The 26,326-nt window shown below is 39.8% G+C and overlaps 3 protein-coding genes across 9 annotated transcripts in view; 1 reads left to right on the top strand and 2 right to left on the bottom strand.

Annotated features, from left to right (window-relative positions):
- LTN1 (listerin E3 ubiquitin protein ligase 1) overlaps positions 1-358 on the bottom strand; it is a 32,573-nt gene extending 32,215 nt beyond the window's left edge. Inside the window, exon 1 of the mRNA XM_080376570.1 lies at positions 222-358. Coding sequence (XP_080232696.1) covers positions 222-263 — 42 coding nt within the window. The 5' untranslated portion in view covers positions 264-358. The remainder of the gene's footprint in view (positions 1-221) is intronic.
- A 722-nt stretch (positions 359-1,080) lies between these two features.
- On the bottom strand, positions 1,081-4,699 carry RWDD2B (RWD domain containing 2B). 3 transcript variants are annotated; one of them, XM_080376559.1, is made up of 5 exons: positions 4,592-4,699; positions 3,752-3,970; positions 3,597-3,664; positions 2,513-2,878; positions 1,081-1,818 (listed from the first exon to the last, which is right to left on the bottom strand). In XM_080376559.1, the coding sequence occupies exons 2-5, from the start codon at positions 3,956-3,958 to the stop codon at positions 1,581-1,583; spliced, it is 879 nt and encodes a 292-aa protein (XP_080232685.1). In that variant the 5' UTR covers positions 3,959-3,970; positions 4,592-4,699; the 3' UTR covers positions 1,081-1,580. The 3 variants fall into 3 exon arrangements, with proteins under 3 accessions (XP_080232685.1, XP_080232683.1, XP_080232684.1); XM_080376557.1 differs by having other exon boundaries at positions 4,501-4,633; XM_080376558.1 differs by lacking the exon at positions 4,592-4,699 and adding an exon at positions 4,063-4,338.
- Positions 4,410-25,355, top strand: USP16 (ubiquitin specific peptidase 16). 5 transcript variants are annotated; one of them, XM_080376551.1, is made up of 18 exons: positions 4,411-4,550; positions 6,493-6,591; positions 9,110-9,288; positions 9,921-10,024; positions 12,412-12,515; positions 14,347-14,525; positions 15,650-15,742; positions 16,433-16,563; positions 16,939-17,026; positions 17,908-17,986; positions 18,865-18,956; positions 19,767-19,823; positions 20,950-21,117; positions 21,724-22,396; positions 23,085-23,179; positions 24,414-24,500; positions 24,758-24,914; positions 25,025-25,355. In XM_080376551.1, the coding sequence occupies exons 2-18, from the start codon at positions 6,531-6,533 to the stop codon at positions 25,147-25,149; spliced, it is 2,472 nt and encodes an 823-aa protein (XP_080232677.1). In that variant the 5' UTR covers positions 4,411-4,550; positions 6,493-6,530; the 3' UTR covers positions 25,150-25,355. The 5 variants fall into 5 exon arrangements, with proteins under 5 accessions (XP_080232678.1, XP_080232677.1, XP_080232674.1 ...); XM_080376548.1 differs by having other exon boundaries at positions 14,344-14,525; XM_080376549.1 differs by lacking the exon at positions 4,411-4,550 and adding an exon at positions 4,652-4,776 and having other exon boundaries at positions 14,344-14,525.
- The last annotated feature ends 971 nt before the right edge of the window (positions 25,356-26,326 follow it).

Here is a 26,326-nt window from a genome sequence, read left to right as displayed (position 1 = left end):
CAGCGTCTACACCCAGGCCCGAGGCTCGCACCACCCCCCCGCGGGGCCGGGCTCGGGCAGCCCACAGCCCCCTCCCCAAGGCACCGGAAGCCCCAGGCCCAGGCCCCGGCCCCGGTAAGGCGGGGCGGGCAGGGCCCGCCGCAGCCACGGGCGGAGGCCGCGCGAGACCGGGGCCCACGGGCGCAGAGCGGCGGCCCCCCCGCCCCACGGGGCTCGCTCACCCGCAGGTTGCCCTTGGTTCGCTGCTTGTTCTTGCCCCCCATGGCGGCAGCGGCGGCGCCGGGTACCGGCCGGGAGCGAGAAGGCGCGCGGCCAGGGCGGGGCAGCACAGCACTTCCGGGGGGCGGGGCCAGGCGCGCGCCGCAGCTGCTCGAGGGGCGGGGGCGGCGGGCCGGTGCTGGCGGGAGAGCCGCCGCCGCGCAGCGCAACGTGTACGCCGTGTAGCTGGGCGGGCCTTAGGCTTCGCACCCACCGACCGACGCTAAGAGCGCGGGGGCGGCGGGCGCTTCGCGGACCCTTCCCCCGAGCAGCGGCGCTTCCGCACGGCTGCCGGGGCTCGGCCCGCTCAGGGGCGCACCGGCACCGGCCTAGCGGCACGGCCTCACAGCACTGCGGCGGAGAGCGGCCGAGCCCACAGCAGCCACCCGAACGTTAGGAATTGTACCGGATCTGCACAGAAATAATCAACATCAGAAGCAGTGTCCCCGTTACGACACGGATGTGATTGCGGTACGGCATCCATAAGCAAAGAAAAAATTTAGCCGGCCTTGATACAACTTCCCTGAAACCCGTGCAGCCCAGGGCCCCGGGAACTACCCCGCAGCAAACCCGGGAGCCCGGCAGGGTGAGCCAGGATCGTTTGACAGTTCTGGAGGGCGCTGTAAGGGAGCCCGACCCTCGGTAAGCTGCTGCTCTTCCACAGGTAAACTGGGCTCCTCAGCTACAAGACACCGTGGAGCCACCACAGTATCTCTTTACCTACATGCACGCTTTCACCTACAGAAAATTCTTACACCTCGGAGCAGGCATCCTAGTTCAACCCTGTTTGCATGAACAAGACTTATAATTTGGCATCTCCTTTTTTTTTTTAATTTTCTTTTTTAATAAAACACTAATCTCATGGCTTAATATACTTTGAGATAGAAAGCAGAAGATTGGTACAAAAAAAAGTCTTCATGTCACGTATGTAAACAGTAACAAATAATGTAAACATCATATTTCCTCTGCTGGGATATCCACGCTTCGTTTTTGTCTCTCCTTATTCATATATTCATTCACTATAATACCATCAACTCATTCATCTATAATTCTGTAACTGCCCTGTAGGCTATCAAGCATACTTTCTTTCATTGCAATTAGGTATGTACCCTAAATCTCCTTACACCCAGGAAGTGTAATAAAGCATTCATTTAGTAATTTTCATCATGATTTCACTGGATTTTTTTTTTCATTAAAAACTGTATTCATCATATCATTATTAAATCCCTCTCTGATCAACTGTCGCAGAAAAACTAAGGAATCTGTTACGATCATTAACTTAGAAATGCAGGCACTGGAACCTCTCGAGATCTTCAACCCCTTCAATGCCCTTCAACCCCAAAGTACATTTGAAAAATGTCAGCACATCCTCTTTCTTCTAAGAAATGATACAGCTGCCCCAAATCCATATGATTTCCCCTGGCACCATGTGCATCAAAACATTTTTCTTCCAAAGTGGAGAACTTTCTTTGTTTCTGAATCTCAGCATGTCCTCCACCTTCCAAAGAAACATCTTCTCTGTGCCGAATAAGAATTCTTTTCCACGTTAATCTTCTTACTCTGAAAGCAATTGGAGAAATATGGATCTATCTATGAAATACTATTTTAGAAAATACTATGAAATAGCTGTTATCACAGAAGTCAATACATTCCATTTGTACATATTTCTTGACAGAGATAATGGTTCCCTGGCTGGTCATAGAAATACTACTCACATGCAAACACTCCCATAAGCAGGAGCTTGTTTCTTTCTATCTCCTCAGGATCCAAAAACCTTAACATTATTCCTCACAGAATAATTGATGAAGATGTGGTTTCAATTTCAGTGCTTGCTTCTGCCTTGCCTGTGATAAGAATTCTTACACTCTCTTAGCTGTTATAATCAAATGACAATGCTCATTTATAGTCTGCACCACCCAGAAGTATAAATGATGGGAGCAGAATAAAACATGAGTGTAAAGCGATCGAACAGCATACATATCTAACATAATTGGGGTACTGCAGTCCATCACTATACAAGTAAAATACAGAGGAAGATAAAACAGAAACAAATGTGCACTGTGCAGTACTAGTAGCTTTGCTGCAACCAACATTACAGCAGATATTCATTGTTGTAAATACATTATGATAAATAAATAGTTTGCAGACCTTAACAGGTTAGAAGGTGGTTGGATTTCACACCTTCTGGCCACATACACATGACAAATGTAATATTCTAACTACTAATGATATGTAAGTACAAAGAAAAACTAACCGTGACCAGAACTCTTCACAACTGCTTTGTAGACCTTCTACACAAACAACACCTGGTTTCCCTGGCATGCAAAACCCTGACAGAGAGAGCTCCTTGGCCCAGTCAATTATATTTTTTCTTTTTTGCTTGTTGTAAATATGATGACTATAGATCCACAATCGAGTGAATGTGGTTACATCTGGCTGCGTGGCATTTGATGTTGCCGCTGAGGAAGATGAAAGCTCTTTGTCAATGTAAGCAGCTGCATGGTCTTTAACCCATTCCCTTGCACTCAACATGCAGGGCTCACCACTGCAGTTTTGCATCAAATACATTTTTAGATCAGAGTTCAGGTGAATCTGCTGAGAGCGGCTTAATAATGATGACCTAAAGAAAAAAAAAAAAAAAAAAAGCAGCAGCAGTTGTAATACGCTTGACATTTAGCATGTTTTCCAAACAGTTTTACATCAAGTTGCCAAAAAAATCAGGCCATATTTAGATAGTATGCACTTGCTATGGATATTTAAGTGATAATAGCAATGAAAAGGTCTTTAGTATTTAGTTGGTGCGCTGACTCTTGAATTCATATTTAGTACTACCAATCTGTAAATCAAAATCAAGAAAAAGGCACTTGAAAAATAAGTGCAGTGGTTGAACTCATTTTCTGTCATATGCAAGGCTACTTATGCATATGTAACAGAAACGTTCCAATAAAAAATAACAGAAGCCTGAGGGTAGCAGCATTTTGACAAAGGAAGAAGACAACCAACTGAGTAACTTTTTACTCCTTTAGTTAAGTGTTAAGCCTTGTCAAAACAGACAACAGTCTCTTCTTGAACATCAGATGTCTGAACAGTATTTACATGTAACCCCTCTGTACAGAAGACAGCACTCCTCCATGCTTTTCCCATTTTTCTCACTTATTTGCTGAGGACACCAGAGAAATCATAACCTTTTAGATTTTTCTTCAACATTGTTGTCCATCTGGCTTAATTTGACAGAAAACTATCAAAAAAGGACTGGTTTTTTTCCTGTTATAACTGTATTTAAGTAGTACACCACACCTTCTGAACGTTTTTTATTAGCTGTACTTTTAATGCCATACCTCACAGTAATTTCTGGTAGAACAGTTGGATATTTAAACGGTAATGCACAGGCCATGGAGAATTCCACCTAAAAACAAAGAAGTGCATGTTCAGTTCAAGCAAGCCCTAAAATCCAACAAAACAAAAATAAAAATAAGAAAGGTTTTTACTATACCATAGAGGCATTAGAGACCTCTGGCTTTACGTTCAGTGTAAACTGAACCTTTGAAGATGGCATCTCTGCAGACTCATTTTCAACGTAGTGTTTTAGTTCTGCTACTGCCAGCTGGTCGGTCACAGCGAACTCTTCCTCATACGGAAACATGCTGGAGAGTAAATCTAATTCTGAAATTTGCATCTCGGCTGCTTCTCGATTAGTCATTGCTATTGTTTCCTGAGCGAAGAAGAAATTAGGGAAGAAAAACAGGGCTTCAATATGGGCCACAGTGCATTAGCTACCTCCGTGTAAATCGTATTAATCCTTACACCGAAGCCCATCAAACGCAGCTCGTCTATGTTCAGCAACGAGGAGCGTGAGGCCCCTCGGTGGCCTGCGGCGGGACAGCCTGGAGCGACCCGTCACCAAACACATCTCCCCCTCACAGGGCCGCACTCCCAGAGCGCAGCCGCCTCTGCTGCTTTGGCACCCCTAGAGACGGAGGTTGGCGCGCCCGGGCAGCGCCCCTCCGCGCACGGCCGGCCCCGGCCCCGGCCACCCGCACCGAGTGCCCAGCGGCAGCCCCGCGCGGCGGGAGCGGGGCCCGGAGGTGCCTGCGCATGCGCTGACACATCCCCGTCCCCGTCCCCGCGCCCTTCCCCCGCGCCCGGTGCGCACGGCCCCACAGTGCACCGCGCCGGCGCGCGCATGGCAGGCGGCGGCCGTCGCCCAGCCGCCTGGGAAGGAGGCGGGATTCCCGCGCTGACCCGGGTCGGAGCCATGCGCCGCCAAGTCGTTCACGCTGCGGCACCGGCAGGTGAGGGACGGAAACCCCCGGCCCTGCTGTCCCGCCCCTACCGGTCTCCTTCCGCCGCCCCGGGACTCGCTCCTCCGGCTCTCCGCAGCCCGCGCTCCGGCCGAGACGCCGGCCTCTCTCCGTTGGCCGCGGCGCCTGTCAGTGAGGGCGCGGGAGGCGGGCGCGGGCTAATCGGCAGCGGGCGGGGCGGGGCGGCGCGGCGGCGGGGCCCGGTCCGCGGGACGGGGTGAGTGGCGCGGCCGGGGGTGGCGGGGGGACGAGCCGAGCGCCTCAGCCGGGCTGCGCCCGAGTTCCGGGGCGCACCTGCTGCCCGCCGCCCTGGGGCCGGGGAGCGTGGGGCTGCCCCTGGCGGCGGGCGGGCGGGCGGGCGTCCGGCGGAGCCTGTGGGGCAGCGCCGGCCGCGCCGCGGGGCTTCCCCGGTGGGCCTCGGGGCGTCCGGCGCAGGTGCACTTTGGCGCTTTGCAGACCGCTCTGTATTATAATATATATATGTGTGTGTGTGTGTATATATATATTTTAAAAAATGAAAAAAAGCAGGCGTTTCACTGCTTTAGTTGCTGGGGTCTGCGGGGCGTTCCGTGGGAAGGGCTGGTGCGGAGCCTGTCAGGCGAGTCCGGCCGCACACAGCCTGGGTGCCATTAGCAGCTGCACGTGTTCGTCCCGTCCGGCCCTCCTGGCCGGGCAAAGGCAATTCAGAAAGGATTTTAACCGTTTTGAGTTGTTCCTTTAAGATCAAACATCGTAGCTTTTTGTGGGAAATTGTGCTGTAGAGGCAGGTTTTGGGATGAGCTGTTGTTTTTCTGAACAAATGGCATGCAAAGTTGCAAAAGCTGGTAATTGCGCTCCTGATGAAGTGGCTGACTACCTGTCGTTCAGCAGCTCGGTAGCGTGCTTCGGAAAGGCTTTTCATACAAAAAGCCTTCAGTGGGTATGGCGCCTAAACTCTTCCCAGCTTAGTTTCTTTCTGATTCTCTTGGGCTGGCTTCCTTTTCTTTTGGCTGTGACAGCTCCCAAGCAGGCAGCTGTTCTCCATGGCCAGTGTGCTGCTGAGTTCGAGCTAAGAAGTGATTTTGAAAGGACAAATATTACAAGTCACTTTTACTGCAGTGCTAACATGTTTACATAAAGGCTGGACAGCAGGGTTAGGCCGTGCTGCAGAGACTTGATTTTTGAACCCTTCCGGCTTGCATAATTTCATTGTAGAGCATATGTAGATTTTTAAGTTTACCTGATCTTTTTGAATGATCTTTTTTGAGATAAGTGTCGGGGCCTTGTGGGTGCTACAGACTAGAAGCTAGAAATGTCCTACCACGGGTGCAGTAGCCAGATTCTTGAAGGCAAGTACCTGGCTTAGGACTCTGTAGTGGTAGATCTTGGGTCTACAGGCATACCAAATAACAGATCCTGTCTGAAGTATTTGCTTGGTATGTTGGGAAGGCAATCTTAAGTCTCCCCCACTGAAGAAACTGAAAAATCAGAACTCCTATTGTCTGTATATTTTGGAATAATTAAAGTATTTGCATGTGTCAGACTTCATCAGAGATACAAGGAATTTGCAGTAAAGAAAACTGAATGAGTGTAATTGCAAATAACTTTGTGAAAGAATTGGTACAGATGCAGTTCTTAACCTAAGTTAAATAAAGTACAAGTTCTAAATGTTTATAGGATTTTTGGTACTTAAGTTTCCTATCTTGTTCTTTTGTGCAATGTTTTTTATTTAAGATTTTAAATCATTTGGGTTTTGTAATTCACACTGTGATCTTACCGTACGCCACACCTAGTTTCATGTTAAAGTGTAATCAATATTATTTTTTTTTAAACGCCCATTTGTTACAAGTTAATTCACTTCAAGAGACGTTTTGGCCATAGAAGTAATTTATGGGTTAGAAATGAACAAGTAAAACAAAAACCTACTTTCTAACGTACTATTTTTCTTTGCTAGGACACTGTTCTATGTAAGAAAAATTCCAGACTACAAATATGGGAAAGAAACGCACCAAAGGCAAAACTGCACAGTCTGATGAGTCTCTGGATACACTGGGTACGTTTCCTCAAATAAGTCCGTGGTCCTAATGTTTGTTTTAATCTCAAAGGAGGCTTGAAAACTCATTAATATTAAAGGTCTCTATCTGGGGCTAGTCACTGGCTTTGAAATCTCATTTACAAAGTGTGGGTTTGTATAATTGAAACCGAAGTCACCAAGAAACATTAGTGTTGCTACTTTTCTAAGCACGCTAGAAAATAATAATCCTGTCTTGAAAAGTAGGATTATTTTCTGGTTTTTGAGAAACTCTTGACACAGTTCTTTACAGATACACAGATTGTCTAAATTTCCTCAGAACGTAAAGTGTTTGTAGAGTCAGCTGCTGAGCTTGTCATGATAGATTTAAGTAGCATTTTCCTAATGGAGATTTTGTTGCAGAAGACTCTTGCTTCACCAAAAAGGTTGTGATTAAAATACTTTTGTGAAAGCATTTGTCTTTACATTAGCAGCTATCTTAGCTGAGGTGTCCAGAGCCAGTACTCTCTACTCATAGTGCTTTTTGGTTGAAACCTCTTTCTCTTCCTCTCCTTCTGTTCATAATAGTTCCTAATCCCAAATAGTTAGTATTATCCTTACAGCTGTACTGGATCGGGTGTCGAAATTTTTTTAACTTGCTTACCCTGGTTATTCTAGTTCTTGTTCTTGCTTGTGCTGTGCAGCATTCTTTTCTACCCCCTTGCCTGTCCTGTCACAGATTATGTCTTGCCCATCTTTTTTTATTGATCCTGACTGGGGAAACGAGTTAAGCCATGTTAATTTAGCTGGGAGAGAGCGCACTTACAGTTTTAGCCAGGACGCTCAGTGTGATGGCCTGTTATTTTAAAATCAAGTCTACTCTCCTGTCGTTTCCTGGTTGTCCTAGTCTTGTGGTAGCTTCGGTCTGCTATGGCTCCTTAGCTTCCTTTGTTGTCTTTCTGCCCCCCTAACCCCAGAGTCAAGAAGAGTCTGCCGTGACAGTTGCTCATTTTTTCCTTTAGCAAAAAAATCAGTTATGGTGCAGTTGCTGGCGGAATCTCACTTCTTTGGCTAAAAATAGGCTAGCTTACAGTCTGATAAAGCCACAAATGTAAACAAAGACTGATGGTTGTGAATAACTCCAATGTAATAGTAGTAGGCAACATACAAAAGGTTTCTTTAAAAAAGACAATTTAGAAGTTGTAGATGAAGCTTGTTGCTTTTAAAAAAGCTTAAACAATGCATCTAAATATCTGTTTGTTCTTATTGGCTAACATTTTTACTGTGGTAAAATCCTATAATCTTGGACAGAAACAGAACTGTAGGTATAAAACTTTTCACCTGTTTCAGCTTGTGGCAAGAGAAGTTTACAGCCTTAAGACAGCAACCTTGTGTATGGTCCTTAACAAAGAGAGATTCAGAACTGTTATTCTATCTGAGCAATAATAAAACCTCTGTAGCAAAGGACTTAAGACAGTTGAATTAAGTAAATGGCTTTGTAATTCTTCTCAATCATAATTTCACAAAATTTGGTATTTTTTTACATGTTAAGTACCTACAGCATTTTTTTTTATCATGGGTTTGTTTACTCTGTGCTTTTTGACTTTTGAGATAAGTCTTTGTACTGTCACATATTTGACCCTGTATATGCAAATTTAGGCATTTCTTACTGTAAATAGTGAAGAGTTATAGGCTGATGATGCTAAATGTCTTGGAAACCTATACTGAAAAAAAAGGGTGGGGAGGGGGGATTAAAATAATTTACTCATTTTTTATGTGGAAAAACTTGATCAGTTTGCGTACACATTGTCAGTCGCAGTTTCTCTGTACGTGACTTAGGCTTACGGACAGCTTCTCTTTGTGCAAGTGACAGTGTAACTGACAACCTTAAAATTTAATTATCTTTTTTGGGTTTTGTTTTGAACTCCTGGTAGTAGCTCTTAGCAACAGATGCCTGGTTTTGGTATAACCATACTTAGCAGAATTTGATTAAATAGCTGGAGTTCACACCAGGCCCAGAAAGTGCAGCTTCAAGTAGGGTACAGTGTTGCAGTGCAAAGTGATAAAGGATGACTCTGCCATTCTTTTTTACTGTAGTTTGCTGCATAATTTCACCGAGGCAGCTCAGCTGGAAGCATAACCTCCATAATCTCCACTTTTATAGGCCAGCCAGGTCCTGCCTTGGTGACTGGGAACCGTGGCAGTGGGCTGTGGCTGCTCCCTGCGAGGTGTGGGAATCATAACGCCACAATAATAGAAGCCCACAGCCTGGCACAGTAGGTAGGTTTGTATCCAAAAGTTTTGTCAACTCCTCTGACTAGATGTAGGTTTGAGCAATATTTATTTATTTTTTTCCAGTAATGTAGTAGTTTAGGATGCAGCAACAATATCCCCAGATTGTGAATGGGGTATCAAAGGGTTTCTTTCTGATATGTCTGCTAAATTGTCAATGTTTCTTTGACTCTAGAAAGGCTACCCTAGCTTCTGGATTGCTGCCTGTGTCTTTGACATTTGGATTTGTTGTGATACCTACATCCTTCTTGTGCTTTTTATTTTGTAGAACCTGTGTGCAAGCATATTCGTAAAGGATTGGAGCAAGGTCATCTGAAAAAGGCACTACTGAACGTGGAGTGGCATGTTTGTCAGGACTGCAAGGCAGACAATAAGAGACAAGAGAAATCTGAGGAGGAGGCTGATAGAAGCCCTTCGATATGGTTATGTCTAAAATGTGGCCATAGGGTATATCTTGTTTTGTTGCTAATTTGTCTTAGTATCTTTCAGTGTCTCATGATAATAATAGTGGAACAAGAGAGCTTCTAGTTAAACTTTGGCATTCTTTCTTATTTTAAAGTGATGCTACATACATTATCTTATATATTGTGGTGTGATTACAAAATGTCTACTCTGAATTGCAAAGGAAGTCCTTAGATGCATGGCACAAAGGCATTTAGCAGGCTTATCCTGAGGACTTTTATTTTTCCTAGAAAGTCCAAACTATTTTGCTAAGAAAATAATTTCTGTTTAATGCTCTTAAATAAGATCTTATGCTCACATTAGTTTACTGAACTGAAAACTCTGCATGCTGAAGCAGTTTTTGTTCTTTTTCATTCTTCAAGCTGTTCAAACTGGAAGTTAAAAATTAGATATTCAGTCCCCAAGCAACTTTATAGTTATTCTGCACCCAGTAAGTTTCCAAGTTACCTTCCTCTCTGCAGAAGTGTGTGTCTTGGAATAGAGACCCATCCATTCATCCTAATTAGTTTAATGTAATTAAACAGTTTTGATGTTAATACTTTGTTTATACACTGATTTAATGTATGTTTCATTGATAGTCAACTGGATTTTGTGACACTTGGTTATCAACATTGTAGGGCTGTGGCAGAAATTCTCAAGAACAGCATGCTTTAAAGCATTATGCAACGCCAAGATCAGATCCCCATTGTTTGGTTCTCAGTCTGGACAACTGGAGTGTGTGGTGAGTTTGTCAGGCAACAGTTACGAGACATAGCTAGAAGGCAACAGAGACTGGGGTATAATTTGTGTTTTCTTTTCTTTTTGAATTCTAGCATTTATATCTAGGTGTATGTAAAGCATTTCCACACACAGAAGTCCCAGCAGTCTTTGCTGAGATTTGCTGAATAAATATTACTTTCCTGTAAAAGTCATAACTAGAAAACTTCCATAATTGAAGTTGAAATGAACCAACTAGTAAATGCTCTTGACTTCATATTTTTCTACTTTTGCTAGGTTGGAATACTGACATGCAGAAACAAATATTAATATGTAGCTCTAAATCTTAACTTTCAGCCTTGGCAGAAGCTCCTTTCTGATGCACACTTAGTGACAAACTTTTATTACTTTTATTTTCTCAACATATATCACATCTTAATACAATATGTGTGGTTAAGAAGCACAGCTGTAGAATTAGAAGATGCTACTGGTTCAATCAATCTCCCTGGTAGTATTTCCTTCTCTTAAAAGGAATAGCATGTTACAATAGAAGAGGGAACCTTGTTTTTCTAAACTGTGCTAAACAGAAATACTGTGTCTGATACAAAGAGGTTTAATTTTGCTTAGTAACCTTTTTTAAAACTTGTTGTTTGTCATTATATTCACTTTATCATTACCATTACCTCTTAACTTGATCATATTGAGCACTTCTGTGTGTAACAATTAGTATTTTTATTGAACTCTAGAATGGAAATAGACATTATTAATAACGTGTATTACTAATGAACTAGTGAACTTTTGGGTAATGTAAATTAGTGTTAAAATTATTGAAGTTATTTTAAAACTACATTAAGTTTTAGAACTGAGAAAATAAATCAAAGTACTTGCAAATGAGAGGAAGATGTCTAAGCAAGATGTTTTGCTTCCTTCTATAATTTCTTGGTTTTACAAACTTGCACAAGTAATTATTCAGATTGATATATTGGGTATAAACTATTGTTATAAATCAAACCTACAGTCAAGAACTGTATTTCACAGTGGGCCTGGTACATAAAAGCAAAAGCAGTTTTGATCAGAATTTATTAATGCTACAAATGTATGAATAAATCTCTCTATGGTGTGCGTGCATATGTGATTGAAATTAGATTTGAATAGTACCTGTAAACAGTTAAAAGAAACATTTTGAAGTTGGAGAGAAAGAGGAAAGGTGTAGTAATTCGTTAAGTTCTGCTGTTTTGGATTTACAACAAATGCTATTGTCTGCATTTTCAATACTGGTATGGCATAGCAGTTGGATCTACATAGGTTTTTTCTCCACTGGTTAAACAGCCATTGCTGAAAAACCTGTTTTCAATCCATTGATTCCTTCAAGGTTACTCACAAAATTTTTGATGGATGAAAGGTTATGATGTTAAAATTGCCTGTGGAATTAACTGTCATTTGTTACTCCAGGAGTAAGAATACCTATCTTTATAATTAACCAAACAAATGATAAATAAGTTATCAGGGATCCAAAAGTTGAGCCAATTTTTTGAATGAGGAATGAAGAAATGTGAAAATTGCAGCTAATTCCAGAGATGCAAGAGACTGAGTAAAGTGCTTTGCTGCGGACTTCTGCTGCTTTTAATATCAGAAAATAGTCTGACTTATAGTAATCCTAAAGTCTGCTAAATGCATTTGTGCCTAGGAACTGTAACTGGTATGTTCCAAAGTGCAGAAGTATTTGCATTCTCTTCGATACCTTTTGTCACCTCTTCAGAGAGCTGATTGGGCAGAACTACAAAATCGGTATATACAACTCTCCTTTAGCTGAATGTGTCCCAGCAGAATTTTACTCTTACTTGAGCCTTTATCACTGCAGTTTTTATTACAATTTTGTTTAAAACGGATTAGTGGCCTAACCACACAGTGTTTTGCTCATAGAGACAAACAAGTTTGTATCAGCACTGGAAGAGCAAATAAAAATGCAGGATTAATGGAGGGCACCGATTTATTTCTTACCCAATTTAAATATAATGAAGTACTTGCTTGGCTACAATACTCAGAATATGGCATAATATTCATAAGTAGTTTCCTTTAGGGCCTGATATCATAATTTCTTGATTTTGGCAAAATTTTCCATGCATTGATATTTACTGTAATAAGGTTTCTAAGCACATCTTTTAAGAGTCTTAATTTATATTTGTAAATGGCTGCCTGCAGTCAGTGAAATAATTTGGTAAAGATTATTTTTTAAACTTTTTATTTTCTTGATCAGAAATAGAACTCTGAGACGTCTAAATTTTAAAATAAATCTTGGAATTTTATAGTTGTGTAATGAATTGTATCAATCAAGTAAATAGTTTAGGATTTTTAAACAACAGAAAAAAAATGATTAATTGTTTTTATTTTGGGGGGGGGGGGCGGAGACAGGTGCTACATATGTGATAATGAAGTTCCCTATAATACTTCAACCCGGTTGGGGCAGACTGTGGATTATGTTAGAAAACAAGTTTGTATTGATTCATCACGTACAGGTAAGTAATTATAGTATACATACTGTAGATCAGAAAGTCCTTTAAATGTAGGAGAGAGTGTACATTCTGGACTTACAGTACTATATTAGATTTAACTTTTGAAGTACCTTACGGTAAAATAAAAAGCTAATTTCTTCCCTTTTTTTCTTTGTCAGAATTCTGGTAGCATAGGTAACATCCTAGCCTGTGGACCTAATTGGACCAGATTTTGCTCAGTGTCCCCTAAACTTGTTACAGGACAGAAATACAGGAATAGGAGGGAAAAAATACAATTGTACTATGGCTTTTTTAAAAAATGCGATGTTTGGTTGCTCTGTAAGGAATTGACTGAGTACTTAGAAGTGCTGTGTTTGTTCACGATTGTTTGTTCAGTCTGTCTTGAGATCTGAAGGAAAATTGTCATTGCTAATGATAGTTTGATTATATTTTTTAAAATTATTTTTGTAGGTATTTGTGAATGTGTCAGCTGGAATGACATAAGTCTCCAGCTGTTGCAGAACATTTCCTAATGGAAGTAGTATATATAAGATGATTTGTCTGCTGGGTCTGTACGTTTAGTATAGGTAGCTGCAGTGCATTCAGTACTCTCTAAAACGGCATGTTCACCCTGTAGTCTATCTGCAAAATGTGGTGGTTTAAAAGGAAACAACCCCCAAAAACCCCATGGTTTCCACAATGGCAAAACTATTTTTGTACACGGCATTTCCAGTAGAAAACTTGGAAGAATTGGTATATCAAAATAAATGCTATAAGTTGTAGCTATCAGAAATTCCAAAACCATCCTACACTTGGGTGAAATCATAGCCCCCTAGGGAAATAGATCACAACCATCCAGTAATGCCACGTGGCTGTGTCTGAATATTTGCTCAAGAAACAGCTGAGGTTTTCCCACAGGGACTAGAATCTTCAAGAGGTTTTGGTCAGTCTTTCCCAGATACATTGTTTCTCTACATCTAATATTTGAACTTTGGATTTGTTGCCAGCATTTTCTCAGGTTTGAACTGGAGAACAGATGAATAACTGGGTGTCAGTATCAGGTGTTCCATCTATTGTTGTCCACCTGTCTGTTTCTTGTCCATCTGTGAAGACTGTATTATCTCTTCCTTGTTTTCTCTGAGCTGGTGTTACTTTATCTTGGCTCATATCCTATTATCAGAAACCTAATCAATAGCAGACTGCCAAACTGGCAGAACCAGTGTGGGTGGTGTTCTGAAAGTTACCTGGAATTCCCTTATGGTTTTATTAAACAGGTCATTGACATTTTGAGCTCTGCACCAAAGTAATTTTGGGGAAAATGTCTTTAGTGTGTCCTGAAGAATATAAATATTCCAGTTTCATCTGTTTAGGTTCATGAAGTGAACATGAGAATGCTTTGACAGTGGGAGGGCTCTGCATTTCATTTCAGACAATAGTGCCATGTCTAAAGGGATTTTATTTCAGATGTCATCTTGCTAGATGTTGTATAAAGCCTAACATTGGCGATTTTGCAACAGGAATAAAATTTCAGATAACACATGCAGAGTTTCAGAGATTGTTGGCATGAATGGCTTGTGGGCAGAGTGGCATGTTTAAATTGCGTGCTGATCTGAAGTGGCATTTCAGGGGTTCCTTGATTATTTTTTTTTGTTCGTTTTGTTGAATTTTTAACTCCTGTTACCTAGACAGTTTAAAAACCTAAACCAGTAGTGTTACATTTATACAATTACAGAATTAGTTATCGTATGTTTAAGTTTTAAACACTGTGGATTGCTGCTGTTTGTAATTCCTTTTTCCTAGCCCATTCCCTGTTAGTGGGTTAACATGTGGTATGTTTTTTTTATTGTTTCAGTAGAAAAACAACAAGAGAACAAAGGATTTGAAAATAAAAAAGTAGAAAAAGACAGCAAAAATGAACAAGAAAAAGAAGTCTCACTTAAAGAAGAGAATTCTCATTCAAGTACTAACGCCGAAGTGGCTGTGAAAGGACTTAGTAACTTGGGGAATACGTGTTTCTTTAATGCAGTGATGCAGGTATGGTAGTTATTGCTCTTAAAAGCAACTTTTGACTAGGGAAAAAAAACAACAAAAAAACCTAGCCCACAACAGCCCTGCCCCCAGTATTTTACAATGACACAATTAGAATGTGATTTTTATCTGCCAAGAATGATGCGTTCATTATAAAAATAGCATATTGGCCCAGAGAAATACGAAGAAATGGAGCTGCAGGTTCAGACTTGCTTCAGGGGAAAATACAGTAAACTGCCTTGTCTTTTGGGCACAGCATCTTTCACTGATGGAGATAAAGCATGCCAACTTCCTAATTTAGTAATAAAATACTGTGGCACATCACCCTTGCTGACCTCTTAGACTGTAAGAGATTAATACCCAAAGACCATGGGTGTTCACTGAAACAAAAATGTCTCGGCATCAGGAAATCAACTGAAAAGTAAATGTTAACAGGATGAGCATGTTGTATTGCTGTCTTTAGTGTCTTGCTCAGCTAAGAAGTGTTTGGATAGAATAAACTTGCTCTTTCTTGTGTATTTGTTGTGGTTTAACCCCGGTGGGTTTAATCCCAGCAGGCAACTAAGTACCATGCAGCCCCTTGCTTCACTAAGAAAATTTTTCCAGCCAAAACCAGGACAGTATTAAAGCTCATATGTAATCTTGTGCTGATTGGCTCTTGCTCCTGAAGCTTTACTCAAACAAAATTCCCACTGTAGTTGCAAGTTTTAGTAAACTGTTTAATTTGATTTTTGTTTCTAAAACAAGCAGATATGCACACTGCGTTTTACCTTTTGATTTTGGAATCGGACACTAGTAAATAGACCATCAAAAGATCATAGAAGAATATAATAATAATTAAAAAAAGACATAATAAGAAGAAAAGAACATAGAAGAATAGTACATTTAGGGTTTCTGCTATCTAAGGTAATACATATAGAGGACACTTGGAAGTCCCGTTAGCTGTACAGAATGTACCTTTAACTGCCGAACACTATTAGAATTTCCAGAGGGGTAGTTACCATTCTAATTCTGCGGGAAAAATAAATTGCTGTAATCTGGTTGCTACAAATTCCATGACTAGTGGAGCTCAGCTGCCCTTCCTCTTGTTGCCAAGGTACCAATCTTTTTCTTTCTTTTGTGTTCTTCAGAATTTATCCCAAACTCCAGTCCTGAGGGAGCTGCTTAAAGAAGCTAAAATGCCTGGCACAACAGTTAAAATAGAGTCACCTGAGTTATCCATGGTATATATATGCTTCAACTTCCATAGTGTTTCTCCCCACCCTTCCAGTCTGTTAAAGAAACAAGCAATGTTCATCTCTGGATTTTAAAGCTCTCAGCTAAATACTAACAAGATTAAGATGTAAAATCAGTGGGAACTTCACCACTGACTTCCATAAAACTGCTTCTGAAGTCAGCAGAGGTCTTTCTTTCAAAGTGAAGAGCGGTGATTCAATACTCTGTTAGTTGTCGTCAAAGGAGTATTTACATTATGATTAAGTGGTTTAAAGGATGAAAATGTGTAACACTTGCTATGGTGTCACTTTCCTAAATGCACAATAGGAAACTAGAGAATGTCTGCTATGCTAACTTAAATAACACTTCTCGTCACAGTTGGGGATTTGGATGGGAAAGAAGGGTTGTGTGTTTTAAGAAATTGTATTTTTTTTTCCTAATAAAAGGGAGAAATAATGGAGTTGCAACTAAGCAATATATAATTAATGATTCTTAGCCCAGTATTTTGGTATCATCTCATGAGAAACCACATGTTGATTTTTTTGTCAGGTTAATTTACTGCCATTTTAGAATTTTATGTGTTCTATTTTATAATAATGTTTTCAAGAACTGAAGTGTTTAGACAAGGTAAAAGTTACTCCAGAAGGTTCCATCACCAAATTAAAGCAAAACAACTTTGTTGCTTTTGTTTAAAACAGGAACCTCAGCTGATAAAACTAGATCAGCCAGGTCCTTTGACATTAGCCATGTATCAGTTCCTGACAGAAATGCAAGAGACAAAAAAAGGGGTAGTCACTCCTAAGGAACTTTTTGCTCAGGTTTGTAAAAAGTGAGTATCTGTACAATTGCATGTCATAGTGAGTATGAAAAAAGTTTTTTAGTTGCTTAAAAAGGTCAGTTTTCTTCCTTTATTTTTTCTTGAGCTCACATCACAGCATATAGAATCTGTGTAATGCTTAACAAGTTTTGAAAGAATAGGATTAAGAGCAAAATATAAATGAACAGAAGTAGAATGAAAGATAGTCAGTGACCTATTCTGATTAGCTGGCTTCGTATTTTTAGAAAATACCATATGTAGACCCTTGTTGCTTTTATATACAGACATGTTTGAGACTTTGTCTTTTTGTGTCTGGTATGAATTGTTTTTACTTTGTCTTATCTTTTAAGTTCAGTTACACTTTACAATTACTGTTTCATTTAACAGAGCAACACGATTTAAAGGTTATCAGCAGCAAGACAGTCATGAATTGCTTCGTTACTTGCTTGATGGAATGAGAGCAGAAGAAATCCAAGTGAGTGCCAGTTTCAGTTGTGCATGCCCACCTTTGTCATATCCCAGACCAAGACTTTTTCCTCTGCTGAGGGGAGAAAGAACTTTCTGAGTCAACCTCTGTAGTGTGATTTGTGCTGCCCATAGCATGCACTTGAAGCACATTAGCAACAGAGCTATAGAACTGAATAGCCTTTAAGCAGTGGACTTGTGAAGGAGCAGCCATGGGTATTGCTATTTTCATTTAACAAAACTATCCAAGGAATGAAGTTTGCTTGTGGCCTGTATCTCTTACATATATTGCACACATTGTTCAGGTTTCTGAGGTGATGGTGCTTTCTGCCTTTTTGGGAAGCAGTGTACTGGTTACTCTCTATGCTCTTCTAATAAAATCTAATAGAAAGTTCAGTTTTGGTTGTTTTAAAGGTCTTCAATTAATTCAACATTTCTAATATAAATGTCCGTTGTTCTGCAGAAATAAATTGACTTGTCCAAAATTTCTACCGAAAAAGTGGGTTTGGAGTACGTGTAGTCACCCTAAAGAATGTCCTTTTGTCTTAATTTCTGAGATGCCTGAAAGTTCACTTGTGGAAATGCCATCTTTTTCCTTTCTTTTTTTTTTTTTTTTTTTTTTTTTTGCCAGTTTTCATTGGGGAAAGCATTTAATCCTTAGACTAGTTTTTCTTACATGCTATTTGCATCATGGTTGCAAGCTTGTTTCTCAGTTGGTTATTTGTTTAATATTTGCAGGAACTATTTTGTGTCTGCAGGCATTTGTGGTTTTTTGTATTGATGCTCTTAATTGGAGAAGATTAAACTTCATCTGAAAGACTTTTGTGACATGAACTAGTTAAATGAATTACTTTAGGAAATTTTACAGTGTATTTGTTTTGAAAATTTCAGCAAGTAAGTGTTGGAATACTGAAGGCAGTGACTGACTCTAACAAACAAAATGAAGAAGAACTTAAAAAAAAAATTAAAGGTAAGATACCTGTTACTGATGTTCTGATAATTTAAAATCTTCTGTTTCATTGAAGTACACAAAGTAACATTAATAGTGTCAGCTAAAAGATACATGTTTAATTGTACAACTTTATGCCATGCCCTGAGTATGTGTGTATCTAGAATATAAGGCTCAATAGTGCTGGTCTATTTTTTTAAATGTCGCACTGATTCTGGTGTTCTTTCCTTCTTAACAGTGTAAGAGAGAATTGATTTGATAGACATTATAGATAAAAATATGTTTGGGTAGGGTTTAATCATTTAAATATTATGTAAGAAAATAAAATATTAGCACATAAGGGTAATGATTTATTCAGTCCTAGCAGTCCGTTGTTAATAAAAAATATTCTGTACACTGTTCAGGTTTTTTAACTTTTCAACATGACTTAGATTAGAAGATGAAGAGCAAGTTTAAATTCAGACTGTGCACTACACTGAAAATACAACTTGAGGAAATTGTCTTTGTATGTAAGGCACCTATACAGGCAAAAGTTGGTGCTTGTTTTTTAGCTTCAGACAGTTAAGTCCTGAAAGAAAAACAGGCACGTTTACTGGGATGCAGTACTTCTGAGAAAACAGGAAAATGTGTTTGAGTTGAAAAAGTGGTAAAGGTGTTGGTTCAGTCAAGCTGTCTTCTGCAAATGTGATTTTGCCCCCGTTTCTTTGATATATGAAAGAATTTTAATTTAAGAATCTTGCAGTACTTCCTGAGGATACTAGAACAGGTCAACACATTCCAGCATACATCTTGCATACTGTATTATCTTTGTTTTTTATTTGGTATGCCATAAATAAATTGGTTGCCAGTATATTATATATCATATCATCAACTTTACTATATACTTTGTCAATTCTCAGAATATGAAAAGAAAAGGGGAATACAAAGTTTTGTGGATCGAATATTTGGTGGTGAATTAACCAGTACAATTATGTGCGAAGAATGCAGAACCGTAAGTAAACTGCCTGCTTTGAACAGCCTAGAGTATAATTTTATGTAATCTGCAGAAGAACCCCAAACTAACTACATGTAGAAATCAATTAAAAATTGGTGAGGTTTGCTTTAGTTAATACACTAAGAGTTGACTAGCTGCATGCTTTTCAGAGGGGCATGGTTTGGCTGGAATCTTTCTTCACCTTATGTTATAAAGCTAATCTTTTAGTTCCTTTTAGAAGCCTTCCAGAAAAAGAGGTCAGCAACAGCAAACTGCCTCTGCCAGAAGAATTCACTCAGACTCCCAGTAAACGCCTTCCATTGGTGGAAACTAGAGTGAACGAATTGTTCTGCTACCAGCAGTATGCTGCCAGGGGCCCTTTGCTTTTTCATTAGATGATTAGTCTTTCCCTTTCCCACACTGGAATGACCATGGGTTTGCCAGGGGAGTAGTTAAGCAAGAAAGCACTACTGGGATAATGCATACTGATAATGAAGTAATTAAGGGTATTATTAGCGAGTGGGCTAGACAAATATCATGACAGATTACAGATATCAATCTCATAGTCCCTAAGCTGGGTTCTCACGTTCCTGGGCCACTAGAAAACTGAAATTTGTGGAAGTATTTCTTGTTTGTTTCTGTGGTAATGACAGATTTTGGTGATGGATAGCTGTTTGTGAAGGTAGATTAGCTGTGTTTTACCTTTGTATGCACAAATGAAAGCATACGTTGAAGGCAAGCAAGCCCCTACATGCAAATAAGCCTATTGACAGCAAGTTAGCCACTTCTAAGCAAAATTAAGTTGGACTTCTGAATATTCATTTGAAGGTATCCTTGGTCCATGAATCTTTCCTTGATTTGTCGCTTCCCATACTAGATGATCAGGTAAGAAATTGTATGTGCTTGCTTTTTGGCTTTGTTTTTGTTTGATTATATGAAAACACCTTTATTATATAATCATTAGGGAATTCATTTATACATTTTTCATATGTCTCTTTTGAGAGCTAAAATTACAGATTTTCCCAGAAAGATAGAGAATAATATTTTCCCGAGAGTCATTTCTGTAAGTTGTGGCCCATAAATAGTCTCTGGAAAATCACTGATAGTCTGTTGGTGATCTTGCTGCTTTGTCCATTAATGTTTCTAACATGGAGATTGGCTTAGGGAAATAGTAGAGTATGTTGCAGTGTTGTGTCACTATTACAGAAGACTGAGTTGCAAAGAGCAACGCTTCCCGAGTCATCTTCACTGTTGTAAAAATGAAGGAAATTGCATGACAGTAATGGGTGCCTAGTAGTTGCTTGAATACTTTTTGTTTGTTTGTGGTTTTTTCATCCATTTTTCTGCACTGAGTGCAAGAATACTTCTCATGATATTCATGTTATTGAATAAAGGTAAACATTGGTAGAATGGTATGTGAATACTTGATTGATCTCTAGCACTCAAAATACTTGGTTTGCTTTGTGTTTCTTACTGATAATCTGTAATATTTCAGATTTGTTATGTTGCACTGCTCACGTAAAAGCTAATGAGTAAATACTGAAGTGAACCCCCCCCCATCTAAAGGGATCATATGTCTTCTGCAACAAACAAATTTTATTTTAGCAGAAAGAAACAATTTCTGTGGCAGGCAGTTCAACTGAAAATGTCTCTGCTTGTGCAAAATGTTACTCTTCAGTGCATTTAATAAGATGTACATCTGTTAGAGCTAAAGGTAATATTGCCCATTTACAGGTTCAGAATTTGGCCCTCCATAGCCTTATTTTTTTTTCATACTGTTTGATTCTGCAAATCATTGTTTCACATGGACTCCCTCCAGAGTGAGACATCTCTTTCGTAACGATTAGGGTGAAATAAATGAGTTGTGTGTTATAGTCATTGCAATGTTACATTTGAGCTGAAAAGTCAAATAAAATCTCATCCCTGTGGTTTTCTTTGGAACACTGTCTTGTGATTTGGGACAATAACATCTCTACTGCTGTTGTTGTTTTGTGGCTTTTGTTTTTTGTAGAAAGTAAAAATTACAAATGAGAGAAATCTTAAAAAACCCAAAGACAATAAATCTGAAGATGAAGAGAATAAAAATAATGACTGTTATCTTAAGCAGAGAGATGAGCCCCCTGGTACAAGTAAGCACCTTCAGAAAAAAGCGAAGAAACAGGCCAAAAAACAAGCCAAGGTTGGTCTTGTTAAATATTTCACTTTTATTAATAAAGTGCTTGCAATTTCTGGTAAAAGCAATTCTTTTTGCTTCCTCGGTTTAGATGATGGAGGAGACAGCTTAGAATTTCTCCTCACTCCAAATGCACAATGGAAAAGACAGATTGTATCTACGTATTTGCTATTAAGGAGTTACGTGTTCTGTTAAGAGTTGCTGTGCTAGGAATAAGCTAATACCCAGAGGCACATGGAATTTACATTGCCTGCCTGAAGTAGCATTAATTTGAATCAGACAGCCGTTCTCCAGTCATTGATTGCAAGAATATTCATAAAACTTTAGAATACAGATGTAAAAAAGAATTGGGAAGATACAAAGGGAATCACTGGTTGTATTTGAAGATACTGTGTAACAAGGAGCAGTGGGAACTATTGCCAAGTGAGGATAAATTCGGTATTGGTTGATCACCTCTGTTCATTAAATCATAGATTATTATCCCCCCCTTCCACCCTTTGTATCTGTGGCATGCTACAAAAATTTTGCTAAACAAGTAGTAAGAAATGCTAAATATAATTTAAACTTCCTCTGGGTTTTGTGTTCTTGTTTATTATGTATTCCAATTTGCAGAGCCAGCGCCGCCAGCAAAAACTTCAAGGAAAGGTGCTTCACTTCACAGATATCTGTGCAACTGAACAGTCAGAAAAAGATGTTGAGTATAACCAAGAATCAGAGGTGGAAATTAACTCTGAAACTTGTGATATGAAGCAAGAAGAGGAATTGTCAGATTATTGCAAAGATCACTGCTTAACTCAAAAAGATTTGGGTATACAGGGAGATAATACAGAAGTTCAGAGCATGCATGAAAATACAGGAAAGACAGAACAAGGATGTGTAGAAAAGGAGTTTTTCATGGATCTCCCTATGGAAGGCTCAGATTCACCTGTAAAGGTTGTCAATGGCCTTGACAACCTGTCTCTGAAAGACGAGGATGATGAAAATGAAGATGAGGAAGAGCTTGCTACTGACTTCTCAAAACTACACTTGGGTGCCAGCGCTGAATCTGATACAAGTACCTTAGATGACCTTCAAACTGTTCCCATCAAGACATGTGAAGTATCGACTGAAGATCCAGAAACAGCGTTTTGTACTCTTGCAAACAGGGAAGATCTGAACCCAGAAGAAGGTTCAATCCATCACTGTTTGTATCAGTTTACCCGTAATGAAAAACTTACCGAGACCAATAAACTACTCTGTGATGTATGTACACAAAGACATTATGGACCAAAGAAGAACACAAAAAGTATGACAAATTATCTTTTAAAAGAAAATTTTAAATATGTCTTTATCTGCTGCTTGGGTGGGTTAAGCGGGGGAATGTCCCTAAAGTGGTATTTTTGTAACTTTAACTTGGATCGGTTGAGCAAGTATTCAGTGGGTGGGTTGTCAGAACTTTTCACACAGATTAGTACAAGCAACTGAGCAGAACAGCAGGCTCACAAGCCTGGCTACACAGTACCGCAGGACTGAAGAAGAACAATGAGCAAAGAGGAGTGGGTTTGGGGGAGGGAAAGGGCATTTCAATCTAAAAATATATTATCTGGATGAATGTAGGCAGTAGCTATTTAGTGACTTCTCTGTTCTTTCCTTAAATGTGAAAATTCTGCTGTGACAGTCATAGGGAAATCATGTTGGTGTTTGCTCAAAAGGCCAAGAAAAGCCGCTTGCGATTTCTGGTTGAGTTGTGGAGAATGAGCAAGAATTCATCCTGCTTGTGCTGACACCACTCATACGTGGTGTGAGCGGTTACTTCTGTGATAAGGGGTCTGCAGATGGCAGCTCTTGTATAGTTCATCATGTTAAAGGGGAATGTTCAGTTTCACAGTTGTAGTGGATGACATTGTGAAAGTCTAAATAGTGAAAATAAAGACATTCTTGCTGTAACATTTGTTCACATGTTACTCATTGGTGTTTTTTTTTCTTTTCTCCAGGTGAAAAGAAGTACATTTATACTAATGCCAAAAAGCAGATGCTAATCTCTCTTGCTCCTCCAATTTTAACTCTTCACTTAAAGAGGTTTCAACAGGTAAGTGGCAGGCTGATATTGCAAAAATGTGTATGTATATATTATCAGTTTAACATGTATATATGCACATAGTGCTAGCTTAACTTAAAACTAATGTTGGCATATTTTCATTTCCTATAAGGCTGGTTTGTTTTGGTTGGTTTTTTTTTCCCCAAGGTTTGAAAGGCATTGGTGTGCAGCATTGGGTTTTTTTTTGGTCTTTGAAGAGTTGGGGGTGTATTTTCCTGAAATAATATCCATTAGTTATCTGGAAAAACACTGTTTTGTGAGTTTATTTGCATTATATTCCCTCATTATTCTTATTGTTTACTTTATCAAGCAATATCTTAGCATTAATTCTTTCCTGCTACTATAGTAGTTCATGGACTCTTACATTTCAGTACAGATAGAATTGGATCCCTTACTAAATGAATGTAACAAATGGGTCGGAGGAATTGGAAAAAAGAGGATTCTGAGCCTTACTGCGTGTGTGTGTGTGTGTGAATGGAAAGCAGTGCTATTTAAATCTTACTTATAAAATCCAAAGTAAAGTGGCTTTACCTTTTTTCTAAATTGTAGGAAAATTTTTATTTTAGGGCTTTAGTTTTCCAAGAAAGAAAGAGGAAAGAGTATCACCCTTCTAAATCTAAAGCTATTCAGTATTTTGGTCAAAATACTTGAAAAATAAGGGATGTGTCTTTAGGTGAAAAACAGTTTCACAGAGAAAATGGAAGTGTTGCAAGAGACTGTAAAATGATTAAGAAAATAATATTTGTCATCTTTTGCTTTTGTTTTTCCAGTTTGATGCTAGAAGATTATTTGAATAAGGTGGGAGTAGAAGTTACGTCAGTTTTGATGATACAAAAACAAAATTAGATCCTCAGGCATATTATGTATGTGATACGTATGTATCAGTATCTGAGAAACGAGAGATAGTTACATAAGTAAAGTAGAACTGATTCTTTTTCCACTTTTGCTGTTACATTAAGTTACCCTAAGAGTGAGTTTAAAGAGCCTTGTTAACTTGTGCTGCAGTGCAGCATGTTGGGGCAAGGGAGTGATGCTGGAAAACCTTGGGCATTGGAGGGGAAAAACCCCCGAACAACCCAATGTTGCTTTTTCCCTGATTTTGTTTAATTTAGTAAAAACTAATTCTGCATTGTTGAAGCTTTAACCTGAAGTATTCAGTAACTCAGCATGGTTTTGATATGTCATTTTAACGTTATGGGGTTTTCCTCTACTTCGTCTGTTTAAGGCTGGATTTAATCTACAGAAGGTTAACAGGCACATCAAGTTTCCAGAAGTGATAGACTTGGCTCCTTTCTGTACAGCTAAATGTAAAGTAAGTGGGAAAACAATCGGGTTCTTCTTCCCCGTGTTCTAATGTGTTTTCACAATGAAGCTGCTTAGCAGAATCTTTGTAGAATGCTTGTCAAGCTCCAGTTGTTTTGTGTAACTTGCAAGTGCTGTAGTGCTTGCGTGAATCTGTAACGATGGGCCTCCCTGTCATCAGCATGCAAGTCAAAGTGAAGAGTTTACATTCCAGCTGTGTTTAAAACCCAGTACCTGACTGACATACCTAAACTTTTGCTTTTATAGAATGTGGCTGAAGGGAATACAAAAGTACTGTACTCTCTCTATGGAGTTGTTGAACACAGTGGAACAATGAGGTCTGGGCACTACACTGCGTATGCCAAAATGAGAAATATGAACAACCATCTCTCTGACCTTGTCCTTCGAGGACAATCTCCTGAAGGTGAATAATAGGAAGTGTTTTACAAATTATTTCTTGCTGCAGAACAGTAATGGGATGGGTTGTTCCAATTCTTTGTAATGACTTTGACTCCTAAATTCTTCCTTTCACAGCTTTAGAAACGGAACCAGTAAAAGGGCAGTGGTTCCACATCAGTGATACCCATGTACAAGCTGTGTCTGCATCGAAAGTGCTGAGCTCGCAAGCCTATCTGCTGTTCTATGAGCGACTGCTGTAACTCATCTGAGAAGCCTTCTTGTACGTCCAGCAGTCTTCAGGTGCTCTGAAAGAAGGCAGACGCAAATCACACTGTTAACATGTTGGAGCTACTGTACCCAGCTGCAGGAATATACTTCATGCTTCTTAGACACACTGACAAGTGGATAACTTATACTTTTTCCAGTGTTTTCACTACTTCTAAATAAATGCTTTTTCAAAACTACAGCTCTGAGCTTCTGTTGAGTAACTTGTGCACTGGCACAGGTAAGCAATGATTACTTTTAGTTTCCTGCAGGTGCTGTACATCTTCAGCAGCAGCTGTTTTGCTTTAAAGGGACCAGCTAGAACTTTGAGATAACTACAGTTCAGCTATCAGCTTTTCCTTGTGTATTTTAAAATGGCTTAGAGCAGAGACAAATTCAGTATCAGCTCACCTTCCACTGCTGGTCTACATCCAGTAGAGGACCCCTCAGTTTGCAAACTCTCCAGGAATCCTTTTGTATGGAAACCTCACATGGGTATTTTGGTAAGGCTGGGAGCTCGGTGCTCTCTACCTTTTGCTACAGGCACTCCAGTGTAGCCTTTCTGCACTAGACTAACCAGTTAGTCCTGCAGTGACTTCTAACTTTAAAGTTCTCTACAGGCTTGGCTTCACATGGGGTTTCACAGAAATAAAACCTTGGGTCCTCCATGCTTGAGCAGCAGCTGCTTACATTCAGTGCATTTTTCCCAACAACCTTACCAAGAAAAGGGGCAGTCTTGCATGTTCTTATGACCCTTACCAGCAGCAGCAGCACTTGTGCAGCTGACGATATCAGTATGCCAATCCTTCCGAAAACTTGCTGAGTTTATTTTTCAGCCACACCAGCAACTGACTATAAAGCGAGCATCAGCGTAGCTGTCGTACGGCAGCCTTATTTAGGCATAAGATAGCTCGACTTGATTTAGCCTTCCACTCCCTTCTGGCTGTGAAACGGAGTAGCACTGACAAGACTAATAAAAGGATTAATTATTGAAGTGGCTTCAATTTCAAGTGCAGTTCTCCTTCCAAGCTACTCTGAGACATACAAGCTGTTTAATTTCCAAGAAGAATCTAACCAAGAGGCTTCAGCTGAAAGATTCCAGCACTGCATCATGCTGGCTGTTGCTGCTCAGCATTTATTTTTAAGGCCCTTAGAACGGGATGCAGTTCACTG

Source organism: Falco punctatus (assembly GCF_963210335.1).
Source record: "Falco punctatus genome assembly, chromosome: 2".
Taxonomy (NCBI): domain Eukaryota; kingdom Metazoa; phylum Chordata; class Aves; order Falconiformes; family Falconidae; genus Falco; species Falco punctatus.
The sequence above is the reverse complement of the archived record's forward strand: the minus strand, read 5'-3'. Positions and strand labels throughout refer to the sequence as shown.